The 18686-nt window shown below is 37.8% G+C and overlaps 1 protein-coding gene across 8 annotated transcripts in view; it reads left to right on the top strand.

Moving 5' to 3' along the window:
* snx14 (sorting nexin 14) overlaps nt 1-18686 on the top strand; it is a 75627-nt gene that overhangs the window by 20850 nt on the left and 36091 nt on the right. For all 8 annotated transcript variants that reach the window (XM_051875574.1, XM_051875577.1, XM_051875576.1 and 5 more), the window contains 5 exons: nt 617-749; nt 3332-3524; nt 3633-3716; nt 3803-3903; nt 4873-4981. In XM_051875574.1, the coding sequence (XP_051731534.1) occupies nt 617-749; nt 3332-3524; nt 3633-3716; nt 3803-3903; nt 4873-4981 (620 nt within the window). The remainder of the gene's footprint in view (nt 1-616; nt 750-3331; nt 3525-3632; nt 3717-3802; nt 3904-4872; nt 4982-18686) is intronic.

The raw sequence follows: 18686 nt of genomic DNA, 5'->3' as shown, positions 1-18686 counted from the left end.
AATTTGATGTGCATTTGAATCTATCATCTCCCATCTCCAGCTGTCCTTTTAGTGCTGATGTGTATCTGTTTTTTTTTTTTTGTTTGTTTGTTTGTTTTTCCCCTTGTGCTGGCATGCTTATTTGCTTCATTTAGACTTGACAGCATCCCTTTGGCCAGGAATTATGTCACTGGCCACAGGTCCCCAGTGGTCAATTCCAGAGCCACACCCACATCCGTCTTAACACGTCGCCCTACAGTATTACCAGCCATCCCCAGGAAGTAAGTCTGGGGTGGAAGATGTTCCCAGCTTGCTGCTCATCATAGACCAGTTTGCCTGTCAGAAAGTGTTTTCTGAAGGTAAAAGTGGTCCGAGTTCAGCACAGGCAACAGGATTGCTGCATGTGTTCTCTGGACTTTCTGCATTGCCTTGCATTGTTTGAGCCTGTATCTGTATTGCTCACATTCTTTTAAAGGCACTTGGGTATACCCATAATTTCCTGTGATTATGTTTCCATTGTATTATGCACCCTGTCATTGGTTGTGTGACTTTGGTGCAGTGTAGAGTGCTGTTTGACTTTTTTAAGGAACCATTTAGAGTTTGTGACAATTCAACAGCTGTGTGTTTTTGTGTACAGGAACACGTCGAAGCGTGGAGAGTCATTTGGGATCAGCCGAATTGGCAGCAAGATAAAGGGAGTGTTTAAGAGCAGCACGATGGAGGGTGCAATGTTACCACAATATGCCATGATTGAAGGAGAAGACGACACGGTGAGACAAAACATTTAGAAATATGCTGACACTGAACAGTTTCGGAACTAGTGTTGTCACAATACCAAAATTTCAGTAGTCAATACCAATACCAGTAAAATTTGACTGTTGGAACTATTTTCTACTATTTTAACTATTTTCTTTAACTATGTGAACATAAAAAAGAACATTTTAAAAGGGTCATGATGTGAGTAGTCAAATTAGAGGCCTTTGTACCATTAAAACATCCAAGTTACATAGCTTAAAATGTCCTCCTCATTATGAACAAAGCATTTATTTAATCAACCTAACCTGAATGATGCACAAAAACAAAAATCTTGCGGAAACTCAAACATGCTGCGTAACACACGAGGATGAACCTCATTGGTTACGCAGGAAGTAAGAGGTTTGTTCTTGCATGTCATTCAGGTTAAGTTGAGCTTCTGCTTATGTTTGCTGATCAATGTTTACATGCGAGTAAAAGCCTAAATTAAATCTGTTCATCATAAAAAGTCATCAAGTCTCTTCAGAAAATTTGGACTAAACTGCTCGATTTATATGGATTAGTTTTCCGATCTCTTTATGAAATTTTTGAAACGTCAAATTGGTTGTTGCAAGGCAGTCAATGGAGGGACAGACATCTCTCAGATTTCATTAAAAATATCTTAATTTGTGTTCCGAAGATGAACGAAAGTCTTATAGATTTAGAACGACATAAGGGTGAGTAATTAATGGCAGAATTTTCATTTTGGGGTGAACTAACCCTTTAAGAATACTGCCTTAACAATTTAAGAACACTCCCAAAAGAGCTGTTTAATCATTTAGAATTAATGTAAATTTGAGGGAGTTGGTCAGCTGATTTATCTGAAGAATTAGCGAGAGTCTGGACAACTAGTAGTCTTTGATCATCAACACAATGAAGACACAGTTGTAATGAAATTTATTAACAATAGATATGCAAGAGTAAATACCACAATGATTAATAATGCTAATAATGAATATGCACTGCTAAAAGATAATCAAAAGGAAAATAATGAGTTAAATCATAGGAACAAATACATGAAGTCAACACAGAATGGATAAATGCAATGCTGTTGAACTGGATGTAGAATGGAAGAGAATTGTATGGGAATGCTTCTTATGGAAACCACCTAATGGCTCTGGTACAATGGTGATAAATAAATGCTTATTTATTATTAAACAAATAATATACCTATTATTTGTTAAAGAAGCTGACCCAGGTAATAATCTAAGCAAGTTAGAAAAACATAGGCTGCAGGTATAACCTGATGCCAAGGTCTCTAGGAAGAGGTTTGGTAAGTTTATATTTACGTTCCACACAGTCGGGTGATCAGTCCTGCAATAGAGACGTCTTCCACTGGTGATGCGGGTAGCGTGCAATGGGAAGGGCACAGAGTTGCGATCCAGTAGTCGTTGCCACGCTGGGCTGGAGGATGCTGAACTTCAGTTGCACCAAGAGAGTCCTTAAAGGGATAGTTCACCCAAAAAATGAAAATTATCCCATGATTTACTCACCCTCAAGCCATCCTAGGTGTATATGACTTTCCTCTTTCAGTCATACACAATCAGAGATATATTAAAAAATATTCTGACTCTTCCAAATGTTATAATGAGAGTGAATGGGACCAAATATTTTGAAGCCCAAAAAGTGGATGCATTCACCATAAAAGTACTCCACACAGCTCCAAGGAGTGAATAAAGGCCTTCTGAAGTGAAACAATGGGTTTTTGTAAGAGAAATGTACATATTTAGAACTTTATGAACTGTAATAACTGACTTCTGGCAATAGCCGTACGCGCATTTTCGAGAGAGTGGCATTCAAACATGTGAACGTAGGACGTTGGCATAGCATAAGCTCCAGTGAGAATAGGCGACTCTCATGAGAACCATGCGTTGTTTACAGCTATGGAAAACCGTGAAAAGAAGTGAGTTGTTTTAGCTATACTGTAGATTTGTAATTGTCTTAAAATGGTGCGTTCGTGCGTCTATCCGGGATGCTTCAACTTACGTAAAGTCATAAGATTACGTGCGCCGTCATCAACGGGAGATGCAGTCTTATATCGAAATCCTCCGACATTTTGATTTAAAAAAATCCTCATTTTGGACTTCTAATTCATGGCTGGTGTTTTGTTTTACTCTGCGCTTCCATGTTCGTCACTTTTCACTGGAGCTTACGCTATATCATAGAGCTGCATGAATAATCATTAAAAGATCGCAATCTCGATTCAAACACCCACGCAATCTCATTTCTAAATGACAACGATCCGCCTGTGTAGATTAAACCTTTGACAAAATCAGATCTGTTTCGGTGCTGCTGCTGATTCAGAGAGAGCAGTTCTCATGTAGCCTATACAAACAGTCTTTGCAACCATAGTTATTTTTGTGTTGCATATATATATATATATATATATATATATATATATATATATATATATACAGTTTATTGTAAATAAAAACCTTTACAAAACGTGCACACAAATACGCATACATTTTAATTGGCACTGGAATCCATTTTGGTGCTAAAAAATAATTAAAATTGCTGGCTGAACTCTGGCTGAACATTCGCTGTTCTGTACGGTCAGGTGGAGGAGGCAGCGATGGTGCTTGAGGACGACTCTCCAGTGCCTGTGGAGGGGGTTGGAACTCCAGGATCACTGCGCAACCTCTCCGCTTGGACCATCTCAATCCCTTATGTGGATTTTTGTGAGGACGAACTTAAGAAAGAGCGCAATCCAGTCTTTTGCATCGATGTGGAGCGCCACGACAGGAAGAATGGTGAGTTTCAAAACTACATTTATAAACATAGACATTTACACTCTTTTTATGATGCCAATGTCCTGTGAGAACAGAGCCACTTTGTGAAAGTTCTTATTTGCTTTGCAGTGGGGCATGAGACTGAGAGCTGGTCTGTGTACAGAAAATACGTGGAGTTTTATGTGCTCGAATCTAAACTCACAGAGTTTCATGGTAAAGCTGATTATTGTCTCTGTCTTCATGACTGAGCTTTCATGTTTATGGTTTATTTATCTCTCTAGTTTGATTTTGTATTACAGGTCCATTCCAGGATGCTCAACTCCCTTCTAAAAGAATCATTGGACCAAAGAATTATGAATTCTTGACCTCCAAACGATGTGAATTTGAGGAATATTTACAGGTAATTTACTTGACCTTGTACACTTGCTTCATCTTATTAACATAGTACAAACATCATCCGTCTGCCATAAGGTTACACTGAAATCAGTACTTATGAATTTATCAAAGTAAATTACAAGCTCAAGTGTCGGTTATAAACATATAACATTAAAACTAGTTAAGTATAATTGAATGTGAAAAGAAAAGGTGATCTACAATATATACACAGAGACAGACACAAGAATTTTCCATAGGGCTTTTCACACTGCATTTAACCCCCGGTTATCGTCATTCTAAATCTTACTTTTAACCCTGGGAAAATATCCGTTTCACGCTTTATATTTAAAAGCGGGGTTAGCACTGCTTTTTAACCAGGGATATGAAACACTGCTCCGGAGCAGGGTTAGCACCACTTTATTGAGGTGCCAAATGTGTAAAATGTGAAACTATGTGGTGTTAGAATGTTATGGCTAGATGCTAGTAAAAGACAACCAATTGCGTGCCACATATTCATGTGCTTTGTATAGTCAGAGAAACACAGCATGTTGTATCAAAAGTCGTTACAGAGTTTGATTAGAAAAATGTCAAATGGCAGTGGAAAACGCGTCAATTCGAATGAATTCATTCTTATGCTTATAGTCCGAAAAGTCCATTCAGAAAAAAAAAAACCTTGATAGTAAAGTCAACAGTGTAATATGAGGATGTGCAATGCTAGAGCCCTTATGTAAACAGATGGTGAGCTGTGCTTGTCCAATCAATGACCACTGACACCTCAAAGATGCAAATAAGAATGTTAGCCTAGGGTTTTGGAATGTACAGTCTGAAACTAATGAATACCCAGGATTAATTATTAACCCCAGTTAAATGAGGAATGTTAAATTTTAAACAAGATAACCCAGCATTCCATTTACCCTGGGTTTACAATGACCAAAAGTGTGAAAAGCCCTCAAGTGTGTTAATGTAATTTTTTTTTATTCTGTGTTTTCTAAAGAAACTGCTGCATCACCCTGAACTGAGTAACAGCCAGCTGTTGGCAGATTTCCTGTCTCCCCACAGCATGGAGTCGCAGTTCAATGATAAAAAGCTAGATGTCAACCTGGGTATGTTGAACCCCCCATAACCATATACACATAATCTGCATAAACTACACACAGCACATCTGCACCTTTGGATGTGGTTTTATTAGGGCAGCTGCTTCTGTGCTTTACCAGAATTCATTCACTTTTAAATTGACTGATTGGCATTTGGGCATGTAACACACTGTAATTATAATTGAAAAATATACAATTTTTTCCTTACTGAACCTGATATATATTTTGCACTGTGCACTTATTAGCAACACTGTTCTGATACTGAGTAGGGCCTCGTTTTTCTCTCAAAAATGTCTTGTTTACTGCTGTAACCCCCGTTCTCTGGTGGAGGGAATGAGACTTTGTGTCAGTGTACAGTGTAGTGGGTCACACCTCTGAGAAAAGACCAATGAGAATCGGCGAGTGGAATTTGCATGCGCCACTCCCCCAGACATTCGGGTATAAAAGCAGATGGTGTGCATCCACTCATTCGGGTTTGTGCTGAGGAGCTGAGAACATGTCCCGGCCATTCAAGTATGCGGGCTGACCTGAAAAGGGCATACTTCACGAGTACTGGGCCTGGCGTTGAATTCCTCTGCCAAATTCGACTGCTGCAGGGTGCTGAAGGGTAAAACACGTCCAGGGTTCGCTGGCTCGGGGAACTCACATGGACAAAAAAGCAAACGTTGTCACCTCAAGGAGGGGAAAGGTGCTGTGTGTAAGCAGAACATCCAACCAGTTGCCCACCGCTTACCTGTTCAGACCCGGAGACTGTAAAATCTTGCAAAGGTATTGGGTGTTACCCAGCCCGCTGCTCTGGCCATCTTCAAAGAGAGCACACTTAACCTTCTGGGGTATAAGGTGTTTTCTGGGCCCTGGAGGTGTTTTGATTAGGGTTTACCGGACCTAATCAGAACGCAGATTTCGATGCCTGAGCTGTCGATTGAAACATTCAGTGCATCATGTGATCACCTGTTAAATTCGAACCTGCTTTTACTCTTTGTTTGGTCTGAGCCCGAGAGACGGATGCGCTCAGCACTTGTCACATACCACAACTATTCAGTGTTTTCAACCACATAATGTTTATTTTAGGTTTCAGACATTTAAATACACATAAGTACTTGCAAAAATATACATTTATTGTTTGTTAAATACACACCGATGTCTATGGAAGCGGCAATAATAATCCTTTCAATTATAATTTGACTATGTGTTTTATTCAAATCAGATACACACTGTATAGGTAACTGTATAGTTCACTCTATTCTTTTCCCAGTTCACCGGTCACTTACTTTCACGTATTTCGGGAGAAGTGGGTGAATTTATGTCCAACAGATCAGATTCTCTCAATTGCGGCACCCATCGCGCATTATAGATCAACTAACATGATCATTAAGGGTTTTAAATGAATCATTTGATACAATTGTGTACAATGTTTTTACATTGTGCTTCTATTAAAAAACAGCATGTAATTACAGCTGTAATTAATTTATGTAATTACATCTTAATTTAAGGTGCAAGCAGCATTTATCGGGGTTCAAGCATTTAAGGCCTTTAAGCACGAATGCGTAAAAAGGAATTGTTTTATTTAGTAAGCATGTAACCACTTAAATCATAGAGGAACAGCTATGATATATGCTAAAACAAACACAGAGAAATGAACAAATGAAGTGGTAAACCTTGACAAAATGTGATTTGTAATATTATTATAAGGATTTATATAGTTTAAAGGGATTTTAAATGACAAAACCTTGAAACCTTGAACTATATTAGTGGCCTATTGCTGCCATCTGGTGGCACAAAATGACAGTGTCAGGCAATTTACTATAGAAAAAATATGGTTTTAAAGGTTTTTTGACAGTTATAGTGCCACTTATTGCACGATCTTCCCCACTTTTTTGGGGTTTCCTCAGAGTGTGCCCATACATATGCGTGTTAATTTTGGTGAAAATATCTCATTTCGTTTTGAAGTTATAGACACTTATATATATGAGAGCATAAAAAATGACCCATGAAAGACTTTGATTGGATTTTTTTGCCACTTCCTATCAAAATTTTGACATTTGGGCACTCATGTTTAGTTAATCAACTTAGGTTCCGTGTTTCCTACGCTGGTTTCGTCTCAATCAGACTAATGGTTTCGAAGATATTCGCAAACGTTTTTTAAGCGCTAAATCACAATGTAGCACAAACCATAAGCCGAAACCTGGCAAGTCTGGTATCGTTGGGCTCGGCGAGGTTTCAGGAGTCTAAGCACATGACTCCCTTGAAAGTAAGTCAACCACACCCAAAGTTATACACATTTTCATCCAAAACTATTAAAAACATATGTTTTTTTAAAGGTTTTTAACAGTTATAGCGCCACCTATGGTCCAATCTCCATAAAAATAGGCATGCTTCTTTAGAATCATATGCTGCTCACCTATTTTCGTGAAGTTCTGAGTTTTCGTTTAGGCTTTATAGTCTTTTGGGTATATTTAGCCACGCCCACTTTCTAAATGACCCTGTTATAGTGACCCAAAGGGTAAATTTTGATCTAGAGAGTCCAGAGAATTGTCCTGCACTGGTTTCGTTCCAATCGGGCGAAAAACCTAGGACTAGTTCGCAAAAGTAGGTTTTTCACATATTTGTGAATAATTAATGAATGATTTGATTGACAGCATTGGTTCTTGAGGCAAAGTTGTTCAGAATGTGGAGCACTATCCAATGATATGCATATTGTGTGAATCTGTTAAACACCATGTGATTACTGAGGCGTAAAACTCGTTAGTGCCAACTAGTGGCCGATTTCTTTCAAAATTCTTACAGACCTCTAGGCCCATGAGTCGAACATGCCCACGAGTTTCGTTCTGATCAGCCTCCATTAACCTTGTCTAATAGGTGCTCAAACTTCATTGGCCGGTGGCGGCCATGTTTTTTTAGATACGCCAATGTCCTCATAGACTATCATGCCCCCTTGGACCAAGACACTGCATTCCAAATTTCAAGTCGATCGGACTAACGGTTACATATTTACAGCTGTTTTCAAGTTTTTTTCAAGTTATAGCGCCACCTAGTGTACAATCGACACGATTTTTTTATCGTGACCAAAGATTGAGCCCCTTCACATGTGTACCAAGTTTGGTGCAAATATCTCATTTCTTTCTTGAGTTATAGCCATTTTAGTAAAAGTAGCTCCGCCCGTTTCGAACGTTTTGGCTCCCCTTAGTGACCTTGAATCGAAATTTCAACTTTTTTTGATAACTTTTGATATTCAGACTCCAGAGAACATTTCTGCACTGGTTTGGTTCCGATTGGGCGAAAAATTTAAAATGGCGAAAAATTTTGATGAATGAAAATGAAATCGGAGATATTCGGTATAGGAGTTATTAGAGATTTAGCGTTTTTGATCGCTGTAGCGCCACCTATTGGCCAATTTGGACGAGTCCGGGTATCTTGAGTAGCGAGCAAGACTACTACCATCTGACAAAGTTTCAAGTCTCTAGGCCTTACAGTTTGGGCTGCCCAATCAGTTTTAATGCATAAGAAAAATAATAAAAATCATTACAATTACAATAGGGTTTCAGCGCTACGTGCTTGAACCCCTAATTACACTGTTGACCCTTACCTTAAAGGGTTAGTTCACCCAAAAATGAAAATAATGTCATTTATTACTCACCCTCATGCCATTCCACACCCGTAAGACCTTCGTTAATCTTCGGAACGCAAATTAAGATATTTTTGTTGAAATCCGATGGCTCAGTGAGGCCTGCATAGCCAGCAATGACATTTCCTCTCTCAAGATCCATTAATGTACTAAAAACATATTATAATATTAATATTGAACCACTGTACTCACATTAACTGATTTAAATATGAGCCATCGGATTTCAACAAAAATATCTTAATTTGCGTTCTGAAGATTAACAAAGGTCTTACGGGTGTAGAACGTAATAAATGACATTATTTTCATTTTTGTGTGAGCTAACCCTTTAATCTTTACTATCCCTTACCTGAATAGTATGATTCCAGGGTGCGGCTTTGCTGCAGACCCAGTGCTTCATGTGTTGTCACTATAACAACATTTAACCCTCCCTTAAACCTAACCAGACCCAAAAATCTGTCCTTAACCTTAATCGTATCCTTAATTGTATCCCATCTCAAAAGCAGAAGTGTTTTGCAATACAAAATGAACACAAAAAGTTTATTGTACCAAATATTTTTATGTAAGTACATAGTAGTTAAACACACCTACCGTATAGTGGTGCCCATTCAAGTGATGACTGATTGGTATTAATGGGCCTAAAGTGTACCAAGACATTGGCACATCCCCCTTTCACCATTACGTCACCACTACGGGCCTGGCCTGTTCACACAGTCCATGGATTAATGCTTTTGCTGCCTAATTCTGAGATTCATCAGACCAGGCTGTTTTTCCAGTCTTTCCATTTTGGGCAAACCTGTGCACACTGCTGTCTTAGCTTTCTGTTCTTGGCTGACAGAAGTAGAACCTGACATGGTCTACTGCTGTTGTTTCCACATGCTGTATATGAGATGTATTATGTTCCTCCCCAGTCTAGAGACAGGAAGGAGTGATAAAAAAAAGGAAAAGGAGGAAGCATTCCCCTCTGCTAACTTAAACACAACACCATTGTTGATGCAAAATAAAATGAAATGTATTAACCAAATGGAAGGAAACAAAACTTCAGGATCAAGGCCAACATAATAAACAATCTACATAAACTAACAGAAGAAAGTAAAATGAATTACAGAAAAATACACTGTCTCCCTGTCTGGCCAAAAATAGGAGAAAAGTACTGTATAAGCAAAAAAGAAAATAGTAATAGTAAAATATAGTAAAAATTAATTAACAAAAAATTACTCACATGGACAAAAAGAGGACAAAAGATAATTTCTTTGGAATATTACAACAACAAGTTAACCCCAAACACCAAAATGAAGTCAACAGAAGGGACTGTTGCTCCAGTTCTCCACACTCCAAACATCTAAGCTCTGCCTTTTAACTCCAAACAACTCCTCCAGTGGACCAGTCAGGATAGCGCAGTAATCAGCGAGGTCGCCAATTGATTGAACACCACCTGATAGTCTTTAGCAGAGTTTTAGAGAAAGAAAACAAACAGAAAAAAAAGCAGACAACAAAAATCACTCCCACTTATATACACATCCTAGGACGTAACAAATGCTTACTCTGCTCACCACAATCTGAGTTAAGGTAGCCTTATGGTCAGCTTGCACGTGTGGCTAATCTCTATAGACCTCTCTAATCTGCAAGGCATTTCCGACCGCAGAAATGCTGCTCACTGGGTGTAGCTTTTTAGGGCCCAAGCCACTGTTGGCGCAGGGCCCTCTTGATCCCCTAAGGATTATTTTTTTTATTTTTATTTTTTTTCATCATTCTGGGCTTTTTGGGGGCCTTAACATGCTCAAAAACTCGTGAAAATTGGCACACACATTGGAATCTGCGGCCATTAGGATGCCGCAGAGGCTGGTACCTGGGGTGGCAGGGGGGCTCGACAGCGCCCCCTTGAACGGAGTCCGAAATCTTGGTCCATATATCAAACACGCTTGCACGCATTAGTATGAAACTCGGTACAGATATAGACCTCATCGGGCCTAACAACTTTCGTGCTCTAAGTTATACGCCGGCTCAACAGGAAGTCAGCTATTACGGGTTGTTTGGAAAACGCATGCTCTGGAATTTGATATACTCCTCCTAGGCGATTAATCCGATCACCACTAAACTCAGTCAGCATGAAGTCAAGACATTGATGATGCTAAATTGCCAGCGGATTTTTGATATCTCGAACGACTTGGCTGTGGCGAGGCAACAAATTTATGGCGAGAAAAGGGAAACAGGAAATGTGTTATAACTTATGCATACATTGATTTTTATGAAACTTCAGCTGTGTGTTCGTTGTAGGACTCCGATCACATAGATGTGACTATTGTGAGTCAAAGTTATAGCGCCACCAACTGGTAGCAGGAAGTGTGTCACTTTTAAAATGCTTTTAGATCACCCTCTTTTTTTTTTTTTACCCGATTTCCTTCAAACTTCATCACAATAATGTCAAAACATGGCAGATGTAGACCTGTGAATGTATTTGTGATATCCTAAATATTGTTGCCATGGCAACACGTCAAACTTTAATAATATTCTTGAGTGTTTTTGAGGCGTTTAACATGCTTCAAATTGCATGAAACTCGACACACACATCAATGTTGTCGACCAGTAGACATGGACAAAGATTTAGAAACGGGCAGGGAGAAGGGCCTCTATAGCGCCACCTTTTGACAAAAGTGGGGGGGTTAGTTTTACAAACTCGGTACATGTATTGTTCTCATCAAGCCGGACAATTTTCTATTTTACATTCATTAGCTCCGACCAACAGGAAGTCAGCTATTTTGGTTTGAATGTGGATTTTTTTGAAAAAACAGGCTATGAATTTTATAGTACTACTCCTACAGGGTTTATACAATTTACACCAAACTTTTTTAACTTGGTGCTAAGACATTGAAGTTGTTTAATTGCAAACGGATTTTGGATATCTAAAATGGTTTGGCCATGGCGAGGCAACGAATTTATAGCGAGAAAAGGGAAACAGAAAGTGTTATAACTTCTGCATACATTAATTGATTTTCATGAAACTCCGGCTGCGTGTTCGTTGTACAAGGCTGATCACATGGATGTGACTATTATGAGTCAAAGTTATGGTGCCACCAACTGGCAGCAGGAAGTGTGTCACTTTCAGCATGCTTTGAGATCACCTTCTTATTTTTACCCGATTTGCTTCAAACTTCATCAGAATAATGTCAAAACATGGCAGATGTAGACCTTTGAAAAGAATCATGATATCTCAAACACTGTTGCCTTGGCAACGCATCAAACTTTAATATTCGTTTTGGATGCTTTTGAGACTCTTAGCATGCTTCAAATTGCATGAAACTCGACACATGCAGAATTGCTATCCAGTAGACATGGGCAAAGCCTTAGAAACTGGTGTGGAAGAGGGGCTTTATAGCGCCACCTTAAAGTGCAGTAAATGTGGAGTGAATTTGATATAATCCTTTGATGTTTAACCGTTTTAAATGCCTATTGCCCACTGTGCACAGTTGCCCTGAAGCCAACGGGGTGGCGGTGCCACCGGGCTTGGGCCCGCCATTGCTGCTTGCAGCTATATTTTGTTTTGTTTTTGGTAACATTCTGAGTAATCTCTTTAAACTGTCGTGAGTGAAAGTCCCAGGAGATGTTTTGTGTGTGTCTGTGTTAGCCTAATTAGCCTGAGCTCAGAACTCTCAATGGAACAGACAACATGCAATAAAACAAGAAATTTACATTCCTGAAGAAGAGATCAGGGCTCTGAACCGGTTCAAGGAACGAAAATGAAAACCGGAAACGAAACGAAATTTTGACTGGAACGTAACCAGAAATGGAAACTAAATCAAATTTAATCGTTCTGAACAGAAACGCTAATTTGAAATGGCCATTAACCTGGTTAATAACGTTATTTTTTCGTTCTATTTAATATTTTGATTTGGCAGTCAACCAATCACGAATTCAAATAGTACAGCCTATGCAGATGTGACGCTGACGTATCCAAAGTGTGTGAAATGTCCGCGCTCACGTTCTAAAGTGTGTGAAATGCCCGCGCTCAGGCTCTACAGTGAGTGAAATGCCCGCGCTGATGCGCTCAGGCTCAGCGGTCAAGTCATCATAGGTTAGGTAAGTCACAATGGCAATGCCCTGGCATTAGTTTTTCCGATGATATATGTCACCAACCGTCAAGCATTAGGCCTACATTTAAGTGAAAACGAATGTCAAGTAGGCTATGCAGCTTGTTGTGCGTTTTGAAACCAGCGAAAATTGCAGGATATGTAGAACATAAGTTCACACAACGTCACATCACGCACATGCAGCGCTTCTGTGAACGGAGAAACAGAATAAACTATAGGCCTACATAACACATATATAATAAAAGGGAATATATAGGCCTAGGCTACACGATATTTCACTATATAATTAGGTCTACAGATTAACAAAACGAAAGTGGTTCATTGTGGCGCACTCCAAAGATCTAGGAAAGGAAACAGACATTCTGCTTGTTTTCGTTATTTAAGTGTCTTTTGTAAATGTATGAATTATGTCTTGCTTTTACCTGTATGACCATAAATTACGGAGTACAGTTTACTGTTATGGTGCGTTCACACCAGACGCGAATGAAGCGTTAAGCGCGAGTGATTTACATGTTAAGTCAATGCAAAGACGCGAATAGACATCCTGCGGCGCGAATAGAGAGTTTCGGGCATTTGACGCGCGTAACGCGTGATTCGCGCTAGTTGAAAAATCTGAACTTTGGCGAAAATTCGCGCCGCGTTAACCAATCAGGAGCTTGCTCTAGTAGTGACGTGATTACGACGTAGCGAGAGGCGGCAGAAATCCGAAACACAAAAACCGAGGACAAAATCATCTTCATCTGTATACATCTTCATACTTTTATAGAAACAGGAATAAAAAGTATCTTGCTTGGAAGAAAGTGAGTGAGGAGTTCGGACAATCTGGTAAGTTGTAAAAAACGCTTTTTACTCAATTTGAGCTATATGTATATATATATATATATATATATATATATATATACATATAGGCTCGAGTCTCGTTTCTGAACACTTCCTCTGAATAAACACATCAGCTCGTCAGCGGGAAAATAGTTGTAAAATACGGCGAATAAGCTCAATTTGCCAGCTTTAGCTAGCTTGTAGTCTCAATGTGTATATATATATATATATATTGAGACTACAAGCTAGCTAAAGCCGGCAAATTGAGCTTATTCGCCGTATTTTACATCTATTTTCCCGCTGACGAGTTGATGTGTTTATTCAGAGGAAGTGTTCAGAAACGAGACTCGAGCCGCCTGGCAGAAGCCCCTCTCATGACGCGAATTCGCGTCTGTTGTGAAGTGAATTTCACATGCAAATGAAGTAAGTAAACTCAAAATGTTCAAGCGTCCAACTGCGCGCGAATAGCGCGATTTATTCGCGCAAGTCGCATCTGGTGTGAACGCCCCATTAGAAGGAAAAAAAATTCCAGCGGTCGCGCCGGCGCCTCACGCGCACGCAACACAAATTCTTGCATTGCTTACTTGATATCGCAGCCTGTTAAATAATTAAAATAAAATACAATAAAACATATAAAACGTTACACTGCTCAATTCAATTCTGTAAAACAATCTGCCGTTTACCACCCGTGACCACCGCCTGACTGTGCTGTTATGTGAAGGATGATGTCGATAATGCGAGTGAAGTACAAAGCTTAGCTACATAATAAATAACAGTTTAGCATTCGTCTCGAAAATGGAAACAGTGCTGAATGAGAACGGTAGGCTTCAGATTCACTTTAAATTAATTCGTTTAGCATCTTATTTAGTTTTATTTCTAATAAATAAACCTATTTCTCGCCCTGAATATAGAATAGAAGCTGGAATGTCGTTAAAAAAGAAAAGAGAATTCTTTTTTAAAATTCGTTTTGGCTTGACGTATAGCCTGAATAGGCTGTTAACTTTAGAGGTTTTGTGGTAAAATAAAATAGGGCAGTTCTGTTCATAATTTATGTTTACAAACATTCTAATTATATTATATAGGCTATTTGTAAACATTTTATTTTATTTACAGATTAATTACATTATTTCTGAATGTAATAATAAAATGCAACGTATACGCGACTTATCTTTTTTCCTCTCAGGAATAGCGTCAGGTATTTTTAACCATTTAGCAAACATTTTAAAATATCTTGAAAAAATCCTTTATAAACTGTTGATAGTTTTTCCTTTCTTTTAATAGGTTTACATTTGGACAGAATCTTGTTATAAAAGATAATAGTAGGCCTATTGGCTAAGACGGCAAATACTCTCTTTGTTTTTTAATAAATAAAATGCTGTACGTATTATTATTATTATTATTATTATTATTACTATATTATTATTAAGTAGGCTACATGCAAAAAAAAAAAAAAAACGTTATTAACCGTTATTTTTTGTAAACAAACCGGTTTCGGAACGTTAATAATACAGAAGGAACGCTGGAACAGAAACGTTAAAATACCTGATTCTGCTCGGAGTGAAATGATTGAATTTTTTTTTTTCGTTTTTATGCCCTGGAAGAGATAACAAAGCAAAGGCACAGAAAGCCATTTGCCAATTCTTCTCTACCCACTCATTCACATCCCCCCTGTCCTGACCTAGCCCAGGTCATGGAAAGTTTACTCAAAGTACCAAAAGTTAACCTAAAATGTTTATACAAATTCAAATTCAAAATTGCTTTATTGGCATGACTGTAAATCATACAATATTGCCAAAACATAAAACAATAATAAAAAAACATCAATATAATAGAAAAAAATACACACTAACATTATACACTACATTTCTTATAGCTTGAGAATCCACAATCGCCTTGGTGCGACTGGAAAGATGGATATTCCCACAGCAGTAGTGTAGACCAGAATAAAGATCCAGAATAAAGCAAGTTTTCATTGGTTTGAATTTATGGTTCTTTGTTCTGATTTGGGTATTTAAAGGGAATTGGCAAACAGCACAAAGAAGCATCTGTGAACAGAATTTCAGGTACTATCAGGTATACTAACTCTTTAATAGATTTTGGAAAGACTTTAAGTAACACTTTAGTATAGGGAACACATATTTACTATTAACAATGAATTTTGAATTTTTGCAAATAAATGTTAAAATTTGATTCATTCTGGATTCTTCTAAAACCATTTTGACCAGTAGATTAAATCTGGATTCTTCTAAAACCATTTTGACCAGTAGATTAAATCAAACTCGAGGATCATGAATTGATTCTATTTATATATAATCTTTCCATCTAGAATGTTTATTTTTAGCAGAAATAAAACCATTTCGATGTCAACAACATGGAATGACATCCGGGAATGTCATTTATAACTATTATTATGCAGCCAGTAGTGGGAATGCCCAGTAGCAACCTGACTGTCAACCACTGGTGCTACGAAGCGAAAAATCGCTGACTTTCTTCTTTAGAAAACAACAGGAAGGCGAGTCAATGCACATTTTGTCATTGTAAAATTGTACCTGTTGGGGTACAACAGCTTTTCACTGCAGTGTAATCAAAATAAAAAACCTTGAGAGAAACCAGGCTTATTTAGGAGACTGTTCTGGACAAACAAACCAACATGGTGTTATGATTTCAGGTTGCATCACAAGTCAGATTTTAGATTGTTATCATTCAGAATATTTAATTCAGTTCCTTCTGCTTGAAGATTGGGATATATCATGCCGGCGTATGGTGGGGAGGAGTTGAGGTTGGCCATAGGGGTCTATGCAGAGGACTTGTTTGGTTCTTGTGGTCTTTGCTAAGGATCTGTGCTGATGGCACATCACATTGCTCAGAGAATCAAAACGGCTTGTCTAATGAGACTGCTTTATTTTAATGGGGATTTTAAAATAAAGGAGTACGGTGGATTTTTATCATTGTAGGGTGGTTGTTTTCATACACTGCCAACATGCATTTATGTCCAAACACCATGTAAAAGTGGATTTTGCATAATAGGTGCCCATTAAGAAATCATGAAGATGTGCTCATTATACATTTTAAGTTGTTTACTTGTAAATGTAACAAACAATATAAAGAACAATAATTCCTGTAATAAAATAATAAAAAAACAAAAAAAACAAAAACAAACAAAAAAAACAAAAACAGAAATCATTAATACAAACAGTTAAAAAAAATATATATATCTTTTTTAATGTTACATACTAGCAAAACACTGCAACAATATTTTTTAAAGTATAATTCCAAACTGCTATAAGCAATACCATGCATATGGCTGAGGAGATATAGATTTTAACAAATCAAAATTACCATTCATGACCTCTAATGCAAACATTAGCCATTAAAAGACACAATAACTAATTGTACAGCAAGCAAGTGTCTCTGGATCTATTTTATAGTTGATCATTTATAAATCATTGTATAATGGATTGAGCATGTACATTGAAAAAGCAAATGCATGGCATATAAATAATTATAAAAATAATATAAATGTAACTATAACAGTTCTTATAATGCATTATAGGTCTAAATGAGTCTTTATGAATATATCTATAAAACAGTTATACTCACTTGTAAATATGTATAAATGGGGCTATAATATATTATAAGCATGGTCTTCACCGAAAGTGTTACCAGAATTACCAGTCATACAATTTTTATATCAACTATGCATTCCGTTAGTTTTGTTAATAACAGTGATAACTAACGGCTTGTTTTTTAATGATATCTCCCAAGGGGAGCATGTACAGGGTGAAAAGCAATGGTCCTAGTACTGAGTCTTGCAGTACTCCATATCACACTTGTGATTGATGTGATATCTCTTCATTTACTGCTACAAATTAATAATGATCAGATAAGTACAATTTGAATCATGCCAATGCAATTCCACTAATGCCAACATAATTTTCAAGTCTATTCAAAAGAATGTTGTGATCGATAGTATCAAATGCTGCACTAAGAACCAGTAACACTAATAGAGAGATACAACCACGATTGGATGATAAGAGCAAATAATTTTTAACTCTAATGAAATCCTGACTGGAAATTTTTCTAAGAAGGAACATTTGTGAGGAGACTGCCTTTTCTAGTATTTTTGACAGAAAAGGGAGATTTGAGATCAGTCTGTAGTTAACTAATCCTCTAGGACAGGGGTCGGCAATTAAGTTTGGCATTGGGCCAAAAAAAGATTCGCCACTAAATAGTGGCGAGAACATAGTCAAAAGATAATTTAAATGATGAAAAATGCAACTAGAATTGCCTGTGACAGACTGTTACAGTGTCTTTTGTAACTGGTATTGAGCTGTTACTCTGTGTTAAATCCTGTAGTAGGACAGTCATTAACAAAAAGCCATATTTGTGTGGCAGTGTCTGGGTTTTACACTGGATAAATTAATAAAGCGGAGTAGTGACCTGGCAAGTATCTTCATTCACCAACTTGCAACACAGACCGCCTTGCTAAAACACACATATGTGAGAGATGCGGAATGGATAAAAAATAACTAAGAGGACTTAAAATAAAAATATAAGAGGACTTAAAATAAAAATAAAAGAGGACTTGAATAAGCCCAATAATGGCATGTTTGAGTCATGCTCTTAACGAACTATGTTTTATTTCCTCTTCCCATATTGTGAATAATATGTGTATCATTTGCTTGTTACACAATGGAGCCTAACTTACTGTAATAATTATTTGACATAGCCTACTTTTACACTCAGAATTTTTCCTTGTCATCCTCGCGTACTAAACTGCATTTATTTTAAATTGTTTGCGTGCTGGAGGTATGGTATTACATCGTGTGCAGAGTGATGTTAATATTTAAGCTAGCTGTTGAGAGAAAATGGCACTATCAAAGAGTCTAAAGAGGAAAGTTGACAGCGAAAATAGCTCATACAAAGAAGAATGGAAAGACAACTATGCGTTCATCCTATCTAGTTTTGTGAATGCAAAGCCGGTGTGTCTTATCTGTTATAGTTGTAGCTGTTTTCAAAGAATATAACACCGTGTCTACACCGGACACGAGTGGCGTGATGCGACACCTCAAATGATAATAGAACCCACTATAATCACGAGTCACGCGACACAACACATTCCCGACAGTGAACGGATTCTCTGTTCTGTTTCTAACGTAGTCCAAGTGCTTTGCAACCGTCGGTT

This window comes from Ctenopharyngodon idella, chromosome 20 (genome assembly GCF_019924925.1).
Source record: "Ctenopharyngodon idella isolate HZGC_01 chromosome 20, HZGC01, whole genome shotgun sequence".
In the NCBI taxonomy this organism is placed as follows: Eukaryota; Metazoa; Chordata; class Actinopteri; order Cypriniformes; family Xenocyprididae; genus Ctenopharyngodon; species Ctenopharyngodon idella.
Note: the sequence above shows the minus strand (reverse complement) of the source record. Positions and strands in the feature narration are given on the sequence as shown.